The sequence below is a fragment of the Podarcis melisellensis genome (assembly GCF_964234715.1).
Source record: "Podarcis melisellensis genome assembly, chromosome: 18".
NCBI classification, from domain to species: domain Eukaryota; kingdom Metazoa; phylum Chordata; class Lepidosauria; order Squamata; family Lacertidae; genus Podarcis; species Podarcis melisellensis.
The window spans coordinates 318,308-340,704 of NC_138536.1; the positions used below are offsets into that span (position 1 = coordinate 318,308).

General features: G+C 53.9%; 1 protein-coding gene across 4 annotated transcripts; it reads left to right on the top strand.

Annotated features, from left to right (window-relative positions):
- The first annotated feature begins 284 nt into the window (after positions 1-284).
- On the top strand, positions 285-20,862 carry RANBP3 (RAN binding protein 3). Of its 4 annotated transcripts, none has more exons than XM_081895629.1 (18): positions 285-393; positions 3,302-3,357; positions 6,495-6,668; positions 9,610-9,646; positions 10,392-10,478; positions 11,727-11,798; positions 11,919-11,984; positions 12,260-12,352; positions 14,294-14,400; positions 14,672-14,761; positions 15,250-15,353; positions 15,520-15,598; positions 16,769-16,871; positions 17,663-17,787; positions 18,397-18,517; positions 19,112-19,254; positions 19,606-19,786; positions 20,528-20,862. In XM_081895629.1, the coding sequence occupies exons 1-18, from the start codon at positions 354-356 to the stop codon at positions 20,569-20,571; spliced, it is 1,722 nt and encodes a 573-aa protein (XP_081751755.1). In that variant the 5' UTR covers positions 285-353; the 3' UTR covers positions 20,572-20,862. The 4 variants fall into 4 exon arrangements, with proteins under 4 accessions (XP_081751755.1, XP_081751757.1, XP_081751756.1 ...); XM_081895630.1 differs by lacking the exon at positions 285-393 and adding an exon at positions 1,586-1,691; XM_081895631.1 differs by lacking the exon at positions 6,495-6,668.
- Positions 20,863-22,397: the final 1,535 nt, after the last annotated feature.

A 22,397-nucleotide genomic window follows, 5' to 3' on the forward strand; every position in this document is an offset into this window, starting at 1 on the left:
TGATTTTTTTCAAAATGTTATAAAGAAATGAACCAACAGAGGCGGAGTGGTGTTCTGCCGGGGGCCCCTGGCCTGCGGGTTGGGCTAGATGACCCTTGGAGCCCCTTCCAACCCTGCAGTTCCTATCAGAGTCAGAGGGGCTCTTGCAACCGGGGAGGGGAAGGATGAGAGCAGCCCCACCCAGCTCGGCAGCCGGACTCCCCCTCCTCCCCAGGGGGCAGAGGGACTGTCATCGCCGCCATCATAAAGGGGGACTGAAGGGTGGGCTGGGTGGGGGTTTCCCCTGCCCCAGACGCCCGGAGGAGGGGGATGAGCTGGAGGCGCTGTGCTTGAGGAGAGGGGCAGCCCCCTGGATGTTTTGGGAAACAGTGAAGTGGGTCGCTGGCTGGGGAGGTAGGTGAGGATTTTAAAAATCCGGCAGGTTGATAGGAATTTAATTAATGAATTATTATTATTATTGCACACTGCGGATTGTGGTCGAGATGTTTTCGGACGCAGTGAAGTGGTTCCCTGGCTGGGGAGGTAGATGAGAGGCTGAACATTTCTTTCTTTTAATTCAAATTAACTTTATCAAACATCAATTAAACTCCATTTACAAATTTCTAATAACACAGTTTTTGGTGGTTAGGTACCATTAGTCTTTATCATAAGGATAGCAGCATTAATAACTAAGGCTTGACTACTGTAACTCGCTCTATGCGGGGCTGCCCTTGAAGCTGTCCCAGAAACTCCAGCGGGTACAGAATGCTGCAGCGAGGCTCCTCACGGGGTCCCTGCCATGGGAGCATATTCACCCAGTGCTTTTCAGGCTGCACTGGCTCCCGGTGGAGTACAGGGTCAGGTTCAAGGTGCTGCTTTTGACCTTTAAAGCCCTTCACGGCCTAGGACCCTCGTACCTACGGGACCGCCTCTCCTGGTACGTCCCACGGAGAGCCTCAAGGTCCATAAATAACAACACCCTAGAGGTCTTGGGCCCTAAGGAAGTTAGATTGGCTTCAACCAGAGCCAGGGCCTTTTCAACTCTGGCTCCGGCCTGGTGGAATGCTCTGCCTCATGAGACCAGGGCCCTGCAGGATCTGATTTCTTTCCGCAGGGCCTGTAAGACAGAGTTGTTCCGCCTGGCCTTTGGCTTGGAGCCAGTTTGATTCCCTCCCTCTCTTTTTTTCCTTTCTTTTCCTTCTCCTCCTGCGATGAGGCTACATTTTAATATTTTAATATTCCATTATTTTAATGTTGTATTTTATTTTTGTTTTTCAGTTGTAATCATTCATCTTGTTTTTATTATTGCTTGTAAGCTGCTCTGAGCCCGGCCTTGGCTGGGGAGGGCGGGGTATTTATTATTATTATTATTATTATTATTATTATTATTATTATTATTATTATTATTATTATTATTATTACTATTACTATTATTATTACTATTATTATTACTATTATTATTACTATTATTATTATTATTATTACTACCGCCTTCTGGTCGTTAGGGGGCGCCGCCTGTACGAGGTCTTTCTGCGCATGCGGCCCTGAGGAGGCGGGCCGTTGCCCGGCGACTCCTCCCCTCCCAGGCCGCGCATGCGCCCTTGCTCCCGTGGGCTCCCCCGGCCGGGCAGAGCGGCTCTTTCGCCCGGGCCGGGCGCGGTGCATTGTGGGGAGTGGCTGAGGAAGTAAAATGGCGGACCTGGCTAACGAAGGTAGGCGGCCGGGGGGGGGGAGGCGGGCGGCGAGGGCGGCGGGCCCGGGGCGGAGGGGGCGGCCGAGGAGGGAGAAGCGGCCCGCCCGGCCCCGAGGAGGAGGCGCCGCCCGGCCCGCAGGCCCGGCCCGGCAGGGCGCGGCCGGGCCGGACAAAGGGAGCGGCCTGGCCGGCGGGGCGAGGGCGCCTCTGAGCATGGGCAGAGGGCCGGCGCCGGGGGAGGGCGGCCTGGGCGGAGGGACGCTTCGGGACCTCGGAGCACGGCAGAGCGCCGGGGCTTGCTAGGAGGAGCCTGGCCCGCCCCTCCGGTTCCTCGGGAAAGAAGGGAATGGGGGATGAGGAGAGGCAGCCGTGCCTCTGAGCATGGGCAGAGTGCTTGCCCCAGGGGGGGCGGGCCAAGGGTTAAAGGGCGGAAGGAGGGCTGCAGAAGGGAAGCCGTGCCTCTGAGCATGGGCCGAGGGGCGCCGGCAAGTGGAGTCCCGCTGGACCTCTGAGCATGGGCAGAGTGCTTGCCCCAGGGGAGGCGGGCCAAGGGTTAAACAGTGGAGGGAGGGCTGCCGAAGCCGAGCCCCTCCAAGCGAAGGGGAGCCGTGCCTCTGAGCATGGCCGGAGGGCCCGGGCTTGTTTGGAGGAGGAGCCTGGCGTGGCGCCACCCCTGGCCCGCCCCTTCGGTTCCACGAGAAATAAGGGAACGGTGAGTGTGGAGAGGCAGCAGTGCCTCTGAGCATGGGCTGAGTGCCTGGGTGGAGCAGGCGGAGTTACGCTTAGGGACATCTGAGCATGGGCAGAGCGCCTGGGCTTGTTTGGGGGAGGAGGAGGAGGAACCTGGCATGTGGCCCGCCCCTCTGTTTCCTCGTGAAATAAGGGAGTGATGGGTGTTGAGAGGCAGCCGTGCCTCTGAGTATGGGCTGAGTGCTTGCCCCAGGGGGGGCGGGCCAAGGGTTAAACGGCAGAGGGAGAGCTGCAGAAGGGAAGCCGTGCCTCTGAGCATGGGCGGAGGGGCGCCAGCAAGTGGAGTCCTCAGAGGCAGCGGGACCTCTGAGCATGGGCAGAGCGCCTGGGCGTGTTTGGAGGAGGAGGAGCCCGCTCTCCATTTCCTCATGGAAACAAATGGCGAGGGACTGATATTATTATTATTATTATTATTATTATTATTATTATTATTATTATTATTAAATTTCTATACTGCCCTAAATCCGAAGGTCTCAGGGCAGTTCACATAAATATCTATCGCATGATAGATGTTGAGAGGTAGCAGTGCCTCTGAGCATGGGCAGAGAGTGCTTGGGCTGAGGAGCAGACCAGATTAAGAACAGAACAGCCACCCCTCCTGCATATATATACATATATATATATATATTTGTGTATAGCACATATTGGTGCAGGTAGGTATTTTAGGGTGGGAAAAAGAGGATCAGCAGAGGGAGAGAGAATTGAGCCAGGCAGGGAAATGGGTTCAGGCAGAATAAATTCCGGGAGGCGAGAGTGCCTCTGAGCATGGGTGGAGCCTTGCTTCCAAATACGCTGTGTGGTTGTGCGTTTGTGAAGACAGCAGCGGGCTGTGCGTTCTGAGTTAACTCCAGTGCCTTTCCGCTTTTGGTCTCTCTGCAGAAAAGCCAGCCATCGCCCCTCCTGTCTTTGTGTTTCAGAAGGAAAAGGCACAGAAGGTAAGGATCCGGGGCTTGGCGAGGGGGCGGAGAGGGACAGGCCCCCCTTTGTGTGAAGCTGGGTTCGGGGAACCTTTGGCTCTCCGCTTGCTGCTGAACGACAGCTGCCATCGTCCCTGGACAGCGACAGGGCTGGCTGCTGGTAGCTGTACTTCCTCAGCCTCTGGGGGACTAAAGGGTCCTTGCGCCCACCTTCAGAAATCCCTGCTTTGGGAAGGCCCCAAGGAGACGGGGTGCAGGACAGCAAGGTTTCTGTGCAGAAAAGGAAAGGTTTGCAAGTCTCCCCCTGCTAACATCTTCGCGTTTACAGCCTGCAGGGCAGACTGTCATATGACAACAGTGGGGGGGGTGTGCATCCCATGTTAGTCCTATTCAGAGTAGACACTGTGAAAACACTGGGCATGGCTCCCTTCTTTATTCTCTGGATTTATATCCCACCTTTCGCCCAAGGAGCTCAAAGTGGCATGCCTGTTTCTCCTTCCCCTTTCCACTGTTTTCTCCCCAAGGCCCCTGCGAGGGAGGCCAGGCTGGGAGCTCATGACTGGACGCAAACTGTCTCTTGGGGGGACTGCAGTTGATGGTTAGGACTCGATTGGATCAGTTAGTTGGGAAGAACAAAACGCCCCCACTTTGAATCAGCCTAAGAATTGACTGTAAATTTGAGAGGGTCAGTGTTGTCTGTGCTCTCCAGATTTTGTTGGACTTCAGCCCCAGTGTGCCTGGGGGGGGGGACAGTTGGGGAGGGGGGTCTTACCAGGAGACGACACAGCTTGAATTTTGGCCTTTCCTCAAGCAACTAGAAAGGTCCTCCATCAATGGGGAGGCAGGTTTCTTTTCATTAGAACGAATAAAGGTTTGACGCAGTTTAACGCAGACCTTTGATAAAAAGCTTCTCGCCTTGCAAAAAAGGGAGGGCGTCGCGCCTTCTGCGATTTCCGTCTGCCGCAACACGCCTGTGTGCGTACCATCTCGTTCGTTTTTATTTTATTTGCTTGCTCAATTTGCCCACCGCCCTTCCTCCGGAGATCCCAGGGCGGTGCACAACGAAAAAATGCAAAATACATAATGGAACAGAAATCATACCAGTAACCGCCCGTCCTGCCAAAGGCGTGAGAAGGCCGCAGAAATGTGAAGGTCCAGCTATAGAGAGACGTTTTTGCCTGGCACCCAAAGTGATGGAAGGAAGGCTGCTGGCGAGCCTGACTCCGGAGAGCACCCCATATCTTGAGCAGGGGTGAGGGAGAAGGGGGCCTTTGGTGCTGTCCCCAAACCACACACCCCTCCTCACCCTTTGCTGGGGGGCTGGCTGGAGTGTGTCTTTAGACTCTGATGGCCTGGATCGTGGGGCGGACATGCACAAAGGTGCATAAAATCTAGCCTACTGTACAAAGGTAACCGCTGCTTGTGCCAGTCGCTCCGCTGCCCGATTTTGCCTCTTGCCCCTGGGAAGGGAAGGCAGCCCTCGGGCCAAGGGAGCCACCTTGGCCCTGATCTTAAAGCCCAAAGCCCCTTGTTTTGGGAGCAGCCGTTCATTTTACCCATGTGCTGATTTAGTTGTAGGCAGGCCAGTGACTTGAGAAACTCATATGATGGGAGGATTAAAAATTGTTTGGGCGGCGGCCCTGAGTTCCTTGCAGCGGCTTTGCAACTCCTTTTTGCCATTGGGTTTCTTGCCCCGTGGTGATGGTTGGAACACGGTGGCCTCTGCTGCCCTGAGAATCCGCTGGCTCCTGCTGGACTTGAGAATTGTGTGTTTTCTCTGTCAGATTGGAGTGGAAATATACCCGGCCCATGGGGCAGAGTCTTGATATTATTATTTTGTCAGCGTGTTTTCGTCTCAGGCGGTTTTAAGGCTGACATCCCTTGAGCCACTCCTACAAAAAAGTTGTGTTTTGAATAGCTTGGCAAGGTGGTCTTTTATCGGAAGGGGTGTTCAGTTCTCAACCCACCAACCTTTGCTGCAGTTCGCCTTGTTTTCCCCATGTTTGATTGTGAGCCCACAGGCAGGGACAGTCTGATCTTCTTATAAGTGCCTGGCTCATAGCGTTTTCTTTAGGCGCTCTGGATGACTGAAGTAGCCGTGATAATCTATCCTGCGCATATGTGTTATTCATGCCAGAGACAAATCCTCCTCTGCAGGGTCGTTGCTCGTGGCAGGAGGATAGTAAAGCGCGAATTCCGCATCCTCTGCCTTTCCGAAGGACCTAGGAAGAGGCCTGCATGTTCAGGCCGTATGGTTCAGGGGAAGAGGCGCCTGGGAAAACAGTCCCAGCCTAGACCTGCAAAAGCAGCTTGTTGCTGCAGCCTTGCAAAGCGATCAGTGACGGTTTAATTTTTTTAAAATAATATTTTATTAAATTTCACAAAAATTAGCAACAATAAAAACAACCCAAATCACACAAAGACCAACAAACGCATACAACAAAAAATACCAGCAAAGGACAAAAGGTTTAAGGACTTTTTGCTTTCCTGACAATTATTGTTTCTTAGTACAGCAGTACCTCTGTTCTCGAACGTCTCCGTTGACGAACGTTTCGGAACCCGAATGCCAAAAGCCTGGAAGTAAATGCTTCCGTTTTCAAATGGTTTCTGCGGCATGTTTTTCCATTTTCTCAACTGAGTGAGTGTGCAGACGGCCCTTTGTACCTCAGTTTTCGAATGTTTCGGAAGTCAAATGGTCTTCCAGAACAGATTACGTTCTAGAACCGAGGTACCACTGTACTGGTTTGTTGTTGTTTTTTTGTAAACTGCTCTGAGGGGACCCCAGTGCTCATCCAGTCCAACCCCGTGTTATGCAGGAACCACAGCTTAAATGCGGCAGTTGGTAGTGGAAGCACAACTAGCCAGAACACCCTGCTGCCAATACCCGTAAATAAGGCCTGAAAGATTCCTCGGGGTCTCATCTCTCTTTTTCAAGGGGGGGGTCATTGATGGGAGACAGCAGGACCTCAGGAGGCCCGCTTGCCCCAAGAACCAAACCCAGCGCCCCAAACACAGGAGACGCCGTGGGGGCCTTGACGCTGCGGGACCGTGATGCTGGCGGTGATGCCCGGCTCCCAATGGACCCCCCCTCCGCGCCCTCCTCCCTCCTTCCATTGCCTGGCACTGAAGGGCTCTTCTTCTCCTTTGCCCCCCAGTCCCTTGCAGAGCAAAAAGGGGTGTCGGACTCAGGCGAGGACCCCCCGGGAGAAGCAGAGCCTCCTCGCCGGCCTGCGGGTCACCCCAAGTCACCAGGGGGGTGCAACTTTGAGGCTCCCGCCCCCCCAGGGGCCGATTCCCGCATTCTTCCGGTTCGGCCCGGACTGGCGAGGGTAAGTCTTGGAAAAGCTGGCTGGAAAAGCTGGCTGGAAACTCTCTCTTGAGTTCTGTTTCTCCCCCCTCCCCAAAATATACGTTTTCTCTGCACTTAAATATACATGACCCAGCCTTGCAGTTTAACTTGTCTGCAGCGGCACAGATGCCTTCCCTGAGCTTTGGTTTTTCCCTCCCAAAAGTCAGCAGCGCTGGGAGAAGAGGACACAGTTTCCCCTAATTTCCGCAGCCCGAGGACCCCGCTCCCCCAAGGGTGCAGCTTTTGGAGGCCCAGGGGCAAATAAGGGGGCCGTGCAATCATTGTGGTTCCTTGTACAGTAGGCTGGCCAAATGGCCACAGTTCAGGGTGCTTGATGGAGACGGGAAGGCGTCCCAGAGAGAGGCGTGATCCCCACCCCCGTCTCCCTTCCGGCCGAGGAATCAGAGGCCCTCCCAAAGCCTCTGACTTGCCCTCCGCTCTCGGGCCTGACCATTGGCCCTGCTGGCTGCTCCAGGAGCGCCCGGAGGGCACAAGCGTGGCCGGCCCAGCCTGGAGGCATCGAAACAGGCTTCCTTGGCCCTGTATCCGGGGATGAGGGTGGCTGGCTGCGGTGGGCCTTGGGAGGGTCAGGCTCAGGCTGGAACAGGAGTTCTGAGATTGGGTTGGGTGCTCATTCAGTGGAAATTCTGGGACGGGCGAAGGTGTGCTTAGTAAGGGAGGGAACCAAACTGGGTGTCATCTTTGAGAGTGCCAAGGATGCAGACCTGTTTTTAGAGGTTTCAAACGGCTAACAGATGCCCCACAAGCTCCAAGCAAGGGGGGGGGGGATAGAAATACAGTGGTACCTCGGGTTACATATGCTTCAGGTTACAGACTCCGCTAACCCAGAAATAGTACCTTGGGTTAAGAACTTTGTTTCAGGATGAGAACAGAAATTGTGCTCCCGCGGCGTGGCGACAGCGGGAGGCCCCATTAGCTAAAGTGGTGCTTCAGGTTAAGAACAGTTTCAGGTTAAGAACGGACCTCCGGAACAAATTAGGTACTTAACCCGAGGTACCACTGTACAAAAAGGGTGGTATTATTTTTGTTTTTATTCTGCCCTGTGTCCGGAGAGCCCAAAGTGATGCGGGAACCCATACTTTGGGGAGTGAGGGGGGAGCATGGGATGTTTCCAGGTCAGGAGTGGTGGTCCTGCCCAGTGTTCGAAACCCCCCAGGTGCCAGACACCGTTTTGTGACTGGCACGCGTCTGATTGCAACCGCGTGGAGATCTCTGGGTGCCAGGCTGGCAGTGGGCATCTCCCTCTGGCTGGGCCCTCCGGCTTTCTTAAGCAGGTCAGCAGAAGAGGAGCTCATTCTCTGCCTTCATCTCCCACCTCTTTCTCCAAGGAGTACATGGTTCACACACCCCCTCCTCAGTTCTCCCTACAACAGCCTTGCAAAGGAGGCGAAGAGGCTGCGACTTGACTTCATGACCAAGTGGGGATTTGAAGCCTAGCTCTGCGTCGCCCACTCTCACTGGCATCCAGGGGCGTTCCAGGGTTTCAGGCGGGGGTCTTTGTTTGCCAGCCGTGCCTGGATATGCCGCCGGGGCCTTGGGCGACCTTTGCGCCCCTGAGCCAGTGCCCTTCAATGGAAGGGAAATAGCTGTTCTTGGACGGGATGGCAAGGGAGAAGGAAGGTGCTTCAGGGTTATGTCTCAGCAGCATAACTTTGGGCTGGGGGTTGGCAGGGGACGCCTCTTCCAACACAACGCTTGCCGCCTGCCCTTTCTGGAAGTGTCGGGGTTTGGAAAATGAAGCGAAGACAGCACCCTCGCCGCCTCATCTGGGGCAGCGCTGCAGCCTTGGCAGTGTTTTAAAATAAGTCTGCCCCCCAGGCTGGCGCTTCCAGATGCCGCTGGGGCTCAGGGCACCCAGCAGCTCCAGAAGCCGGGAACGAGAACTGCAAACGCAGCAACCTTTGGAGGGCCACAGAGTTCCCATTTATTGGCCTGAAGTTCTCCTTCCTCCTCCTGTTCCATCCTTGGGTGCAGCTCCCAAACTTGCTCTCCTGTTCTGTGATTTTGGCCAATTTTTACTTAGTTTTAATTGAATTTTTAATAGCATCGGATAGCTTTTGGGGAGGGGGCGAAATACAGAAAAAAATGTTGTTGTTTAAAAAAAAGTTTTCACGGTTGTCCAGCTGAGCTAAACATTAGGAAGAACTTCCTGGCGGTAACAGGTCTTCTTCAGCAGAGGAAGGTGATGGGCTTTTCAGATGCAATTCCTCAATTGCAGAAGATTGGACCGGAGGATCCTTTTGGTCAAAGAATCGTAGAATTGCAGAGTTGGAGAGGACAATTCTATGACTGCCCGAGTCCTTAGGAAATTATTCCAAGAGGGAAAGAATGCCTGCGTCTGTCATCACAAAGAGTCCCGCCACCTGAATTAAAACAGTCGCTTCTTTCCTTTTCTTTTTAACTTAAACAATTTAAAAGTAAGCTTGGAGTGTGCTAAATCCAGACACTCATGTAGACCTGTGGGACCTTCTTAGCTGCCATGTCTGCATACAAAGTGCTACCTTGGCTCTCAAACTTAATCTGTTCCGGGTGTCCGTTCGCCTCCTGGAGCCGTTCGGAAAACGTGGTGTGGCTTCCGTCCTGCAGCCAATCGGAAAAGCCACATCGGACATTTGGCTTCCGAAAAATGTTCGCAGACCAGAACACTTGCTTCCGGGTTTGCCGCATTCGGGAGTCGATTTGTTCGGGAACCACAGTACCACTGTAAAATAAAATTGACCAAATGGCAACGAAGTTGTCTTAGGCACTTTGACCCCTGGGTCCTTTTCACTTACGTGAGTTGTTTTCAAGGTGGGCGATTTGCCAAGGCTTGGATTCCCAATAATTGTGTGTGTGTGTGAGAGAGAGAGAGAGGGTGATGCAATCTAACTCTTACACGCGTGTATATATATTTGTTACAGAGGTCAGCAGATGGGTCAAGTCCAGAAGACGGGGAAGGTGAGGGAGACCTCGTGTCCGCTGCCTAGAGACAGTCCAGAGGCGCCCCGAATTCCCATTCTCGGGGTGATGATGTGCCAGAAAGAGACACTGTTGGGATGGGTTGCGCAGAAGGCCGACATGTTTGCGTCGCCGGTCAGGGTGCAGGGGCTTATTTCACCCCCGCTGTCCCGGCCAAGGGTCTCGCTCCCGCAAGTAAAAAAACCTCCCGGCGGTCGGTGGGGCCGGCTCTCACGTTGGGCGTGAGAGGGAGGTGGTGGGTTCCAGGGGAGGGCCAGACAAGGGATCAGAGAGGGAGAGATGTGAGCGACAGCCACGCTGGCCGGCCGAGGCTACCGGGGGTCAGAGGCCAGAAGCACTTGGGGGACCACAGACGCCCCCTTCCTTAGGGCCCACTCAAGACGTTTTGCCGCCTGAGGACCAGAAGGAACCCTCTCCCAGGGCTAGTAGTTGGATCTTACTCGGAAACTGGTGGGAAGACACCGTAGCAGGCATAGGGCAGGCCGCACGGCAGTGACAACTCTGGCCACTCCTCGCCCCTCAGCTTCTGCCGCCTGAGGCAGTTGCCCCACTCTATCTCATGACAGGGCCGGCACGGAAGACACAGCCATCAGAGGAGTGCCCATCTCTTTTCAAAGCCTGCTTCCAGGTGGTCCCTCCTGTTAGCTGGGTTTCAACCCCGAAGTTTGAGACGGTACCAAGTGGGCTTTCCTTTCACCCTCTCTCTCTCTCTCCTTCCCCACAGAGTCCGACCGAGAGGATGGGAGCTACTGCCCCCCCGTCAAGCGTGAAAGGACCTCTTCCCTCACACAGTTCCCGCCTTCGCAGTCAGGTAAAGAGGGACAGTTCCTCTCGTCCTTTCTCTGGAGGAGAGGGGATGTGTGTTTTCTCAACGCGCTTCAGCTAGGAGCCGGAAGGGGAGGTAGATCTGGGAATGGGACCGGCTGCCAGGAAAGACAGCTCTGGGCTCCAGATTTTGTGCTGGGCTGATAACGTAAAGGACGGCTGTGACATAAATTGCCATTCACTCTCTAGCAATGGAGAAAGGGTGTGAGCGAATTAAGTGTGAAATAAAACGGCTCTGGGGCAGATGGGCTGGTGATCTCATCCAGCAAAACTTGTCTTCTGTTTTTACGGATGCTTGTTGTGGAGAGCCAGTGGTGTCCTGGTTGGGATACCACTCAGTACTGATTTCACACACACAAGCTGTTTCTCTCTTAACTGCAACAGGGGGTTGTTCCTCAGCACCAGGGAAAATACACTCCCATTTCGTAGAAAGCTGCGAGTCTTGTCCTCTAACCTTTCCAGGGACAGTTGGAAAGATGCTCTAAATGTTCTTTCCCTTGAAAACCTGAAGCCTTCCTGCTAGGATTTAAGGCTAATGAAATCCTCAAAAAGTTCAGGAGAGTCTTTATGTATGTTACAGTTGCTGCTGGAATTCTAATCGCAAAAGGCTGGAAGGGAGAGGATAGCTCATCCGAATTAGACTGGCAAAATAAAATAAGAGAGTATTCAGAGCTGGTGGGATTATCAGCAAGGCTAAGAGAACATTACAGATGAAAAATTTATCAGAGAGTGGGATATATACAGAGTTTGTAAAAGAACATTGTCCAAAGATGGATCCGTTGGCAGGTTTTGATAGAGCTTCGGCGTGTAAATAGGATGATTTTATTAAATAAAATTTATAGTTCGTTAAATAACATGGAGAAAGTAAAGTGTAAGCGCGCATTTAAGGAATTCAATTTGGGAACGCAGGGGAAGATCAGATGTACAAATCGATGTACAAAGCAAGTGTTAGTTTAAAAATTAATAATTGTGTATTTTTTGTTTCTCATTTTGCCTATAACATTTATTGTACATTTCTGTTATAAAGCTTTCAATCAATAAAGCATTTAAAAACAGGGGAAAGGAAACATACTCTTTAGAAGAGAAGTTGAGGTGGGGGTTCGAACTCAGCTCTCTCCTAACTTCCACACTTACTGCCCCCTTATGCTGATTCTCTGGGGGCGGGCAGCGAAATGGGGGGCGGCACTTTCCCCCAGGCTCTGAGCATCCTCTCCCGCCCTCCCTCCTCTTCCAGTGACAAAGAACAATGTCTTCATGCCATCGAGCTTATGCGAGCCTTCGGCGGGGAACTCCGACTCTGAGCCAGGTGAGGGTCTCGGCTGGGCTGCCCCCCCTCCGCCTCTGCCTCCCCACCCCCCTCCCAGTTTTGGAAGTGGGAGAGAGAGAGAGAGAGAGAGGGCAATGTTTCTTCCATTTTGCATTCCAGAGGAAAAAAGCACTGGATTCAGGTTGAAGCCTCCCACTCTCATCCATGGCCAGGCGCCTAGCGCAGGTAAGGAAGAAGCTTTTTTACCCGAGGGCACTGGGAGAACAGAAGGGCGTGTTTGCTGCTAGTAGGATTATGTGAATATTCCACCTTTCCTCCAAATTTCCTCCCATTTTCTTAAATCGGAGTCCCCCAAATAGGAGGCGTCTAATAAAAACATTAGGAGGGCGTCCAGGTTAGGGGCTGCTGGTGAGTTTTGGACCGGGCTGGGGAGCGAATCCCCTCCTTCATCTCTGGGGAAGGCCCAAGGGAATCCTTTCTTCTCTTCTCCTCCCCCGCAGGGGTCCCAAGCCAGAAGCCGAAGGAACAGCAGAGAAGCGTCCTGCGCCCGGCAGTATTGCAAGCCCCCCAGCCAAAGGCTTTCTCGCAAACAGGCAAGTGACTCCCCCGGGCGCGGGAGGGAGCAGCCAGGCGTGCTTCCTGGGTCCGTGAGCAGCCTTCTTTCTGGCAAGGAAGAGGGTCCCCATCAAAGCCCAGCATCCTCTCCAACCAGGATGGCGCAGGGGTCTAAACCACTGAGCCTCTTGGGCTTGCTGACTGGAAGGTCGGCAGTTCAAATCCCTGCAATGGGGTGAGCTCCCGCTGCTCTGTCCCAGCTCCTGCCAACCTAGCAGTTCGAAAACATACCAGTGCAAGTAGATAAATAGGTACTGCTGTGGCAGGAAGGTAAACGCCGTTTCCGTGCGCTCTGGTTTCCATCATGGTGTCCCATTGCACCAGAAGCGGTTTAGTCCTACTGGCCACATGACCCGGAAAGTTGTCTGCGTACAAAGGCCGCCTCCCTCAGCCTGAAAGCGAGATGAGCGCTGCAACCCTGTATTCACCTTGGACTGGACTTAATCGTCCAGGGGTCCTTTTACCCAACCAGAGACCCCAAAGGGAAGCCTAAATGCGTTCTGGGGTTTCCCCCAACCCTCCAGGGCAAAGGGAGATTTCTTTCGCACAAGCTAAACTCTTTGTGCTAATGGAACCAACCCCATCCATGTACAGTCGTACCTCGGAAGTCGAACGGAATTCGTTCTGAAAATCCCTTCAACTTCCAAAACGTTTGCAAACCAAAGCGCGGCTTCCGATTGGCCGCAGGAAGCTCCGGACGTTCAGCTTCCAAAAAGAGTGCGCAAACCGGAACAGTCACTTCCGGGTTTGTGGTATTCGGGAGCCAAAATGTTCGACTTACAAGGTGTTTGGAATCCAAGGTACAGTGGTGCCTCGCAAGACGAAATTAATTCGTTCCGCAAGTCTTTTCGTCTTGCGAGTTTTTCGTCTTGTGAAGCACGGTTTCCCATAGGAATGCATTAAAAATCAATTAATGCGTTCCTATGGAAACCGCCTTCAGACCAGGTCCGGGGACAGTCTGTCCCCCGACCTCTTCTGAAGCCCGGCGGGGGGCAAAAGTCTTTCCTCCCCCCCCCCCCGCCTGCCTTCAAAAGCCGTCCGGGGCTATTTAAAAGCCCCCGGTTAGGCAGGCAGGGGGGACAAAGACTTTTGCCCCCCGCCCGCCTTCGGAAGCGGTCCTGGACCTCTTCCGAAGGCGGGCGGGGGTGCCTTTCCGGGAGAGCGGGAAGGCAGGCAGGGGGGAGCAAAGACTTTTGCCCCCCGCCAGCCTTCAGAAGAGGTCCTGGACCTCTTCTGAAGGCCTGCGGGGGGCAAAAGTCTTTGCTCCCCCCCCCCCGCCTGCCTTCAAAAGCCGTCCGGGATAGCGGGAAGCGCTTCCCTGCTATCCCGGACCGCTTTTAAAATGCTGGCGGTGGGGAGCAAAGCCTTTCGCCCCCGCCGGCCTTCCTGGACCTCTTCTGAAGTCCGGAGGGGGGGGGGGAAGGCTTTGCTCCCCACCGCCAGCATTTAAAAGAGGTCCCCGGAGATTTCCCTATGGGCTTTCGTCTTGCGAAGCAAGCCCATAGGGAAAATCGTCTAGCGAAGCGTCGCAAAAACCGAAAAACCCTTTCGTCTAGCGGGTTTGTCGTCTTGCGAGGCATTCGTCTTGCGGGGCACCACTGTACAACTGTATTGATTTCGCTTTATGGTAAAATTGGGTCGTGGATGTGTGTGTGTTTTTGCGCATATTGGAAGCAGCAATATTCCTGAATACCAGTTGCAGGAGGGGAGAGTTGCTGCTGCGCCCAGGTCCCTCTTTTTGACTTCCCCTCGGGGCACCAGGACGCTGGACGAGATGGGCCTGATCCCACAGCCGGGCTCTGCTTAAGGCCTTGCGATTCTGCCCCACTTTTAAAAACCAACAAAACCGTCGCCGAGAAATAAGGGCCAAAGCCGGTGCTCCTTGCGTGCTTTTAAACGGGGCGTTTTCTCCTCCGCAGTTCCAAGCAGCGGGACCAACGGCGTGAGCATCCCTCCGGATCCTGTGGCCGCCGTGTCGGAATCCGCAACGAATGCCGTGCCCAAAAGCCCCGACACAGAAGAGAAGGTGAGTCTGTCGAGAGCCCTGAGGTGTCGGCGGAGGGGAGAACGTGGGCCGGCGTCTCGTCTGCCGGTTCTGTGTTTTTATTCTGATTTGATGGTTGGCTTATGGTGTTGGGGGGCACCCTCGCTGCAGGAATACGGGGGGCCCCCTCAGTCCAGGCATTCCCTGGCTCCCAAAGACACACTTTTTAAAGCCAGAATCCCCCCTGCCCTGAACTTCTTATTTTTAGCTGTTGTGATGCTTTGCAACCATCTGTTTTTGTTCGTTGCTTAAGGAGTCCAACAGCACCTCGGAGACAGAGAAGGCAGACCAGAACACGCCACAGTCCTTCGTGTTTGGGCAGAACCTACGGGACCGTGTGAAGGTACCTGTAAATTTGATAGTATGATAGGCAGGGTGGGAATACTGTTGGCACCCATCTGTCCTGAGAAACAAGCGAGACAAGGCCAAATAGCTGTGTGAGCAGCGCCAAAGCGACGTCCCCAGGCACAAGCCTGGGCAGTGGGTCTGGGGGTCCTGGCCTGGCCAGACGAGAAGAACCCCCTTGCTGACCAAGACGTTTTTGGCACCTGCTTGGCTGCCGGTAGGAGTCGTACAAGGCGTCATCCTTGGAGACTCCAGATTTGTGTCGGGTTTATTCCTGAGCCTGTTCTTCTCCCAAAGATGTCCGACAAAGTTTCGGGTCAGCGTTTTCCTCGACGGGCTCCCTTCCCATCTGCCTCCCTGCCTCTACAGCACTTGTAGAAACTGCTTTCCTGTAATAAACTGAGCTAGAGAGAGGCGCCGGCCTTCCTCAGCCCTCCCCGCCCCCCAAATCTCGGCGCGTCTCACTGCTTCCCGTCTCCATCCCAGCTAGGGGACGAGGCCGACGGCGCCGTCGATGCGCAGAACTCCCGGCTCCCCAACTCGGAGGCACCTCTGGCTACAAACTACTTCCTCCAGTACATCAGCTCCAGGTGGGGAAGAGACCGCCGGCAACCCCCTCCCCTTCCCCTCGCTCTCCCTGGGTTCTGCAGCAGCCTCGAACCCCAGGCCTTCCCTCGTTCCTCTGCGCCGAGAGGGCGGCGAGTCCGCCGTGTTGCTGTCGCAGGGGGAAACAGAGCGCTCCTCTTTCCCCTGCAGCATAGAAAACTCGACGCACAGTGCCGAGGCCCCCAGTAGCAAGTTTGTGTTTGGCCAGAACATGAGCGAGAGAGTCTTGGTGAGTCCGCCTTCCTTCTTCCCCTTTACTCCTCTCGAGTCCAGAGACAGAGAACAACATCCCTGCGAGGCCACTGACCGTCTGTTTGCCTTCCTCTGTCTTGCATTGCTATATATCGCTTTTTGCTTCCCGGGAGCTCGAGGCGGCTTGTACGCTTCTCCCCTTCCAAGGCCCCGCAGTGATTTGTGAAGGTTCCTTGGGGGCTGGGGGCCGCCTCTAAGCCCAGCCCGCCTCGCAGGGTTGTTGTGGGGCTAGAAGGAGGAAGTGGGGGAACCGTACACATCGCCTGAGCTCCAGGCAGTAGAAAGGTGGGGTGCAAATTCAGTCGCTCAATGAATTCTTTGAATACCAAAGTGAAAACAAATCTAGGTTTCCCCCCCTCTCCATTTGGGGGGCAATTAAGGTTCTGGCAAGGGATGCGGGTGGCGCTGTGGTCTAAACCACAGAGCCTAGGGCTTGCCGATCAGAAGGTCAGTGGTTCAAATCCCCGCAATGATGGGGTGAGCTCCCGTTGCTCGGTCCCTGCTCCTGCCCACCTTGCAGTTCGAAAGCATGTCAAAGTGCAAGTAAATAAATAGGTACTGCTCTGGCGGGAAGGTAAACGGCGTTTCCGTGCGCTGCTCTGGTTCGCCAGAAGCGGCTTAGTCCTGCTGGCCACATGACCCGGAAGCTGTACACTGGCTCCCTCGGCCAATAAAACGAGATGAGCGCCGCAACCCCAGAGTCATCCGCAACTGGACCTAATGGTCAGGGGTCCTTTTACCTTTTTACAAGGTTCTGGCAGCCGTGTCCATTGCTCCTGAGAGCTTTCAGTTCTGTAGATTTAGACAGCAAAGATGGAAGGGGGTGCTTGAGTGTCCTGGCTTCATAGAACCATAAAATTGTAGAGTTGGAATCTCAGCTCAAGCATCCATGTCAGATCGCCATCCAACCTCTGCTTAAAAGCCTCCACGGAAGGATAGCCCACAACCTCCCTATAGAGTCCATTCCAGAATTCAAAGACTTGTGGGCAAGTCCCACCCAGGTGGGAACTTACTGCAGGGCAGCTGGCTCAACCTTCCAGCAGGATGCAGCCCCAGGACAGCCGCCAGGTCCCGTCCCCCTGGAAGCCGGCCTGGAGCATTTCCTCGGTAGCGTCCCTGTTTTCTGACTGCCGCTCCTTTCCGGCAGAGCCCCCCCAAGTCGAGCGAAGCCAGCACAGACAGCGTCAAGGAGAACGCCGGCGGAGATTCGGGCTCGGAGTCCTCGTCGCAAGAAGCCACTCCCGAGAAAGGTACGGGCTCCGGGCTCCCTCTTCTCCCTGTCTCTCCATCGACTCAAGAGTCACACGCACCGAATTCTGGTGGGTTTTGGCAGCTGTGCTCTTCCTTGACCCGGGTGTCAAAGCAGGAAGGGGAGGAACAGTTCGTGCTGTGATGTTTCAGAGCCTCTGCCCTCTCCACCCCACCACCAGTAATGTGGCTTATTTTATTTTATTTTAAGGTAAGTGCGGGTGGCGCTGTGGTCTAAACCACTGAGCCTCTTGTGCTTGCCGATCAGAAGGTTGGCGGTTTGAATCCCTGCGACGGGGTGAGCTCCCATTGTTCTGTCCCAGCTCCTGCCAACCTAGCAGTTCGAAAGCATACCAGTGCAAGTAGATAAATAGGTACTACTGTGGCAGGAAGGTAAACAGCGTTTCCGTTTCGGTCGACCCAAAAGTTTAAAAAGGAATGGGAGATTCATAGGCAGTATTTAAAAGAACATTGTCCCCATGTTAAAACTTTGGAATGCTTTGATTAACTCCTGGAATTTCATACTGTATAAAGAACACAAATAAGATATAATACAGGCTAAGTTTATTGAAAAATAGAGGCGATTAGCAAGGAAGCAAAGAACCATCAGCAAAGAGGTTGGAAGTCGATGGCTGAAATGTTTTTGTGTTTTTGTGTTGTACTGTTTTCTTTTTTTGTGAGTTATGTGCTGTGTTTTTATTATCATTATTTGTGTGTGTGTCTCCTTACTAAACTAGCAAAGATTGAATTGTAATGTTAATAGTAATGATGACGTGGCCTATCCGTTCTCCAGCCAACAACATTTCAGAGTCGCTGGCCGAGTCTGCCGCAGCCTACACAAAGGCGACGGCCAGGAGGTGTCTTCTGGAGAAGGTGGAGGTGATCACGGGAGAAGAAGCCGAGAGCAACGTCCTACAGGTAAGCAGGAGAAGCGGCAGCGGCAGCCTCCCATGCACCACATCTCTGCAGTGACATTTGCAATGTTTAAGACAGTTGGATTGGTCAGAAGCACAGCAGCCGCCAGAAGTGGACTTGAATCCTGATTTGGGAGAAGGAGCGGGCTAAACAATACAAGCATCATATGATATACTATACCAAATATAAAATAATATACAGTCGTACCTCGGTTCTCAAATGAAATCCATTCCGGAAGTCCAACCGACTCCCGAAACCATTCAAAAACCAAGGCGCAGCTTCCGATTGGCTGCAGTTCTTGTCTTCTTAATTTCTGAGCTTCCCAGTTAGTTTTGCCAGTTCGGCATAGTCTGTCGACTTGGTTTGCCATTCTGAGTTAGCACCTTGTTGACTGGCGGCCCCTCTTCCCCTCGCAGCCTCCTTCACGCCAGTCTCGGCACTCGGCGCATGCTCCAGTTTCCTTTTCCTGCAGATGCTCTTTGCTGCCGCCTCTGCCTTCTGCGCTGGGCCCGTCCTGGAGTTCCTGTTCGCGGGGCTTTGCAGGGAACGGCGGTCTTTTGATCTCTGCTGCCTTCGCTGTTAACGTCCTTCAGCCCCTTTCCTCTGTTGCAGATACAATGCAAGTTGTTTGTCTTTGATAAGAACTCCCAGTCTTGGGTGGAAAGAGGCCGGGGACTCCTGCGGCTCAACGACATGGCTTCCACAGATGACGGGACGCTACAGTCGCGCCTTGGTAAGAGCAGGGGCAGAGAGCAAGCCCCCCCCCCGGGAACTGGGGGCCGCAGCCGGGGGGCCAGCCGGGGAAGGGTCTGCCAGGGGAAGCGTTGCAAAGGCGAGCCGGTCCTTGGGGCTGAGCAGGACCCCCAGAGGAGATAGACCACTTCCTTAGAAAGATATTCATATGCCACTGATTCCGACGGGGCTTTCTGACAGCAAGATGATGCAGTAATGATGAGGATAATAAAGTTTATGCCCCACCATCTGGCTGGGTTTCCCCACAACACTCTGGGCGGCTCCCAGCAGAACATTAAAAACACCGTAAAACATCGAACATTAAAAACTTCCCTACACAGGGCTGCCTTCAGATGTCTTCTAAAAGTCAGACATTTGTTTATTTCCTTGACATCTGCTGGGAGGGTGTTCCACAGAGAAGGCCGTCTGCCTGGTTCCCTGTAACCTCACTTCTCACGGGGGGCGGGGGGGGGGGAGACCGACAGAAGGCCCTCGGGAGATGGACCCCGGTGTCCGGGCTGGATGATGGGGGTGGAGACGCTGTGATCCGAAATAAACACTTGTTTGCTCTTTTGAAATCTCTCTCTCTCCTCAGTGATGAGAACGCAAGGCAGCCTTCGGCTAATCCTGAACACCAAACTGTGGGCTCAGATGCAGATCGACAAAGCCAGCGAAAAAAGCATCCGAATCACAGCGATGGACACAGAGGACCAAGGAGTCAAGGTCTTCCTTATATCGGTAAGGAGGGGGGGTGCACACTTTCCCCCCTAAACTGACGCAGAAATTGCATTAGCCTAAACTGCGCGCAAATTGAATTTTTTTAAAAAAATATACGCCCAATTTCCCTATGCCCCACGACCTAGAGATGCCCTTTAAATAAAAGCACACATTCTACTCATGTAAAAACGCACTGATTCCCGGACCGTCCGCGGGCCGGATTGAGAAGGCGCTTGGGCCAGATCCGGCCCCCGGGCCTTAGTTTGCCTGCCCCTGCATTAGGGTTACATTAGGAGGAAGAAGAAGAAGGGGGGGAGAGGTGGAGGGGTCCCCCCACCCGCTTTTGAGAGCAAGCCCCCCTTTGCCCCGCAGGCCAGCTCCAAAGACACGGGGCAGCTCTACGCCGCCTTGCACCACCGGATCCTGGCCTTGCGGAGTCGGGTGGAGCAGGAGCAGGAAGCCAGCAGTGCGGCGCCGGAGCCCGAAGTGACCCAGTCCAATGAGGAAGACAGCGACGACGACGTCCTCGCCCCCTCGGGGTCGCCCGGAAGTGGTGAGCCAGGGCGGCGGGAGGAGGCCAGGGCTCCCATTTCCAGGGGCCTTAACAATCTCCCACGTTTTTCGGCCTTGCCTTTTCAGTTTCCTAACGGCAGAGGAGGTTTGAGGATTTGCAAGGAATGGGGGGGGGGGTTGGGGGGGTTGAAAGGGAGATAATCACACAGCGTTGTAGAGTGTGTGGGAATGTTGTTATTATTTTTTATTATTTCTACCCTGCCAAACTGGCTGATGCTTTAATGTATTTTCAACCCTTTGTTGGAAGCCGCCCAGAGTGGCTGGGGAAACCAGCCAGATGGGCAGGGTATAAAGAATAAATTATTATTATTATTATTATTATTATTATTATTATTATTATTTAAAAACCAAACATCCACCATAATTGCTCCCTCCCAACCTTGCTCAAACTCCCAACTTTCCACAACCCTCAAAGATCGGTGCAAGGCTTTGCTGTTGCGGTTTTTGTTCCATTTTCATGTTCTCTTCAGACTGTTTCTGCCCCTTTTAGTGCCAGCTTTGCAGCGAGCCCTTGGGGGCGCTTATATGGAGGGTTGTCCGTTATCCTATTTCGTGGGTTGTATTATTTTATTTGCATGTCATTTGGATTTATTTGGCACCTGCAGAAAATTCTTAATGAAGCGTTAGGGGCTGTAGTTGCCTGGAGCCGTGCTCTGGTCTCCCTAGGTGAGCGCCATCGGCTGGTTTTGCATCGCCTCCTTCTCTCCCCCCCCTTCCGCAGGTCCCACCAACGAAGGGGACGGGCAGACGACGGGCGGCACATAGCAGCCACGATCCGCGCCGCCGGCAAGAGCCGCCGCCCCCCGCCGACACCACCGCCCTCTTTGCAGACCCCCCTCTTGCGGGGCGGGGAGGGCCGCCCTCCCTCCGACCAGCTCTTGCTCCGGGCAGCGACGGAAGCGCTCGAGATGGACGAACTCTGCACATCCCAGTTCTGGTTTTTTGTTTTGTTTTTTCTTTCCCCCCTTCCTCCCCCATCGTGCGTTGGACTTTTGGGGGGGCGGGGCAGGGGGGCGGATCTGTCGATTCCATATTAAAACGAGAAAAAGCAGCGGACTTTGGACAAAACAGGCTGAATGTGGTTTTGGGACATGTACAAAAAGAGAAAGAAAATGCTCATCATATTGATGAGCCCAGGGAGGAGAGGAATCCCCTTTTCCTCCCTTCCTCTCTCTGCCCCCCCTCCCACACTTGGCGAATATTTGAGGGGGGGGGAAGGCGCCTTGAGACTTGCCACGACTTGCCCACGGGGAACCCCCCGATTCTCCTCTCCGGTAGCCCTCCAGGCTTTTGCCGCAGACGAATCCCTTCTCTGACCGCCATCCCTGCCGGATTCCACACGGAAGACTCTCTTCTTTCCCCCCCAGCCCAATTTGCTATTTTTCCTCCTCTCTTTTTTAGAAAAAAACACTCGCCCCAACGGAAGAACCTTTTGCTCCCGTCTTTCGTCCGACGGACATCTCTTGTTGTGTTTTCTCCTTCCTCGCCTCGCCCCCAAACATCTACCCAATCGTGGCTGACGTGGAGAGACGCTTTGCTAATTTTTTTTTTTGGGGGGGGGTTCTTTTTAAACTATGCCTTTTCCCCCAGTTACATCTCACCAGGCCGATTCCTGCCTACGGTTTGTTGTTGTTGTTACTACTGGTTTGCCTGGCTTCAGTCGTGGCAGAAACTTCTCCTCAAAAGGTAGCCCCCCCAGTTTTGAACCAGATCCTCCATCTCTCTTGTGCGTTGAGCAAATGGGGGGGGACACCTTCTCTGTTCTTATTTAAGACAAGCAAAGCCATATATATATATTAACACACACACATATATATATAACTGGCGCCAATGTGTCTGTCGGCTTGTGTGTGTGTTGGTCTTTCCTTCCTAGCAAATTCCCCCCAAATTTCCTCCTGGTCTTGTCATGGCGCCAAACAGCCGGTTTGGAGGGTGAGAAGGGGGCTTTGATTTGCTCCCCCCGCCCCGCCCGATCCGGGAATATTTGCTGGGCACGCAAAGAGAGAAAATAGATACCCGCCCCAAGCGCCTTTCCCCTCGGTCAGCCGACCTGGGGTTTCGGGTCTGTGTTTATATTTCTTTTCTGGCTTGGTTAAAAGTTGCTGCTGTTTGCTGTTATTATTATTACTTTAAAAATCGGAACGTGCCCTGGAATCGCCATCTTTAGGACGGGGGGGGGGGTGTATTCTCTGCCCCTGCGGCTTTTTGCCGGCCAAAGTTGGCTCGCTCCATCTTTTTCTGGATTACTAGTGGGCGGCGAAGATGCCTCCAGGGTGAAACAAAGGCAGCCTCAAAACGTATGTGGCCGGGAACCGAACATGGCACCCTTTAGGTTCTGGACGGGGGCGCAGGCGAGATTTGGGGGGGCGCCCCCTTGTTCCCTGCATCTCGGCCGGGCCACGCATGAAACAGCTGGCAAGAAGATGGGGGGGGGACGACACACCGATCCACGGAGAATGGTTGGGAAAGCAGGCCGCTACTCCTGCTGGGCCCACACTTCCCAAGTCAACAGGGCCGTGCCTGGTGGGGAGCCCTGGTGCGGCTGAACTACGACTCCCGTCTAGTCCGGGAAGGCGGGAGTTCTAGTTCAG

Coding starts and splice junctions, on each gene's coding strand:
- RANBP3 (XM_081895629.1), top strand. CDS start 354: ATGTTTTGGGAAACAGTGAAGTGGGTCGCTGGCTGGGGAG. Junction 15,599..16,768: donor ACATGAGCGAGAGAGTCTTG/GTGAGTCCGCCT, acceptor CCTTTCCGGCAG/AGCCCCCCCAAGTCGAGCGA. Junction 19,255..19,605: donor TCAAGGTCTTCCTTATATCG/GTAAGGAGGGGG, acceptor TTTGCCCCGCAG/GCCAGCTCCAAAGACACGGG.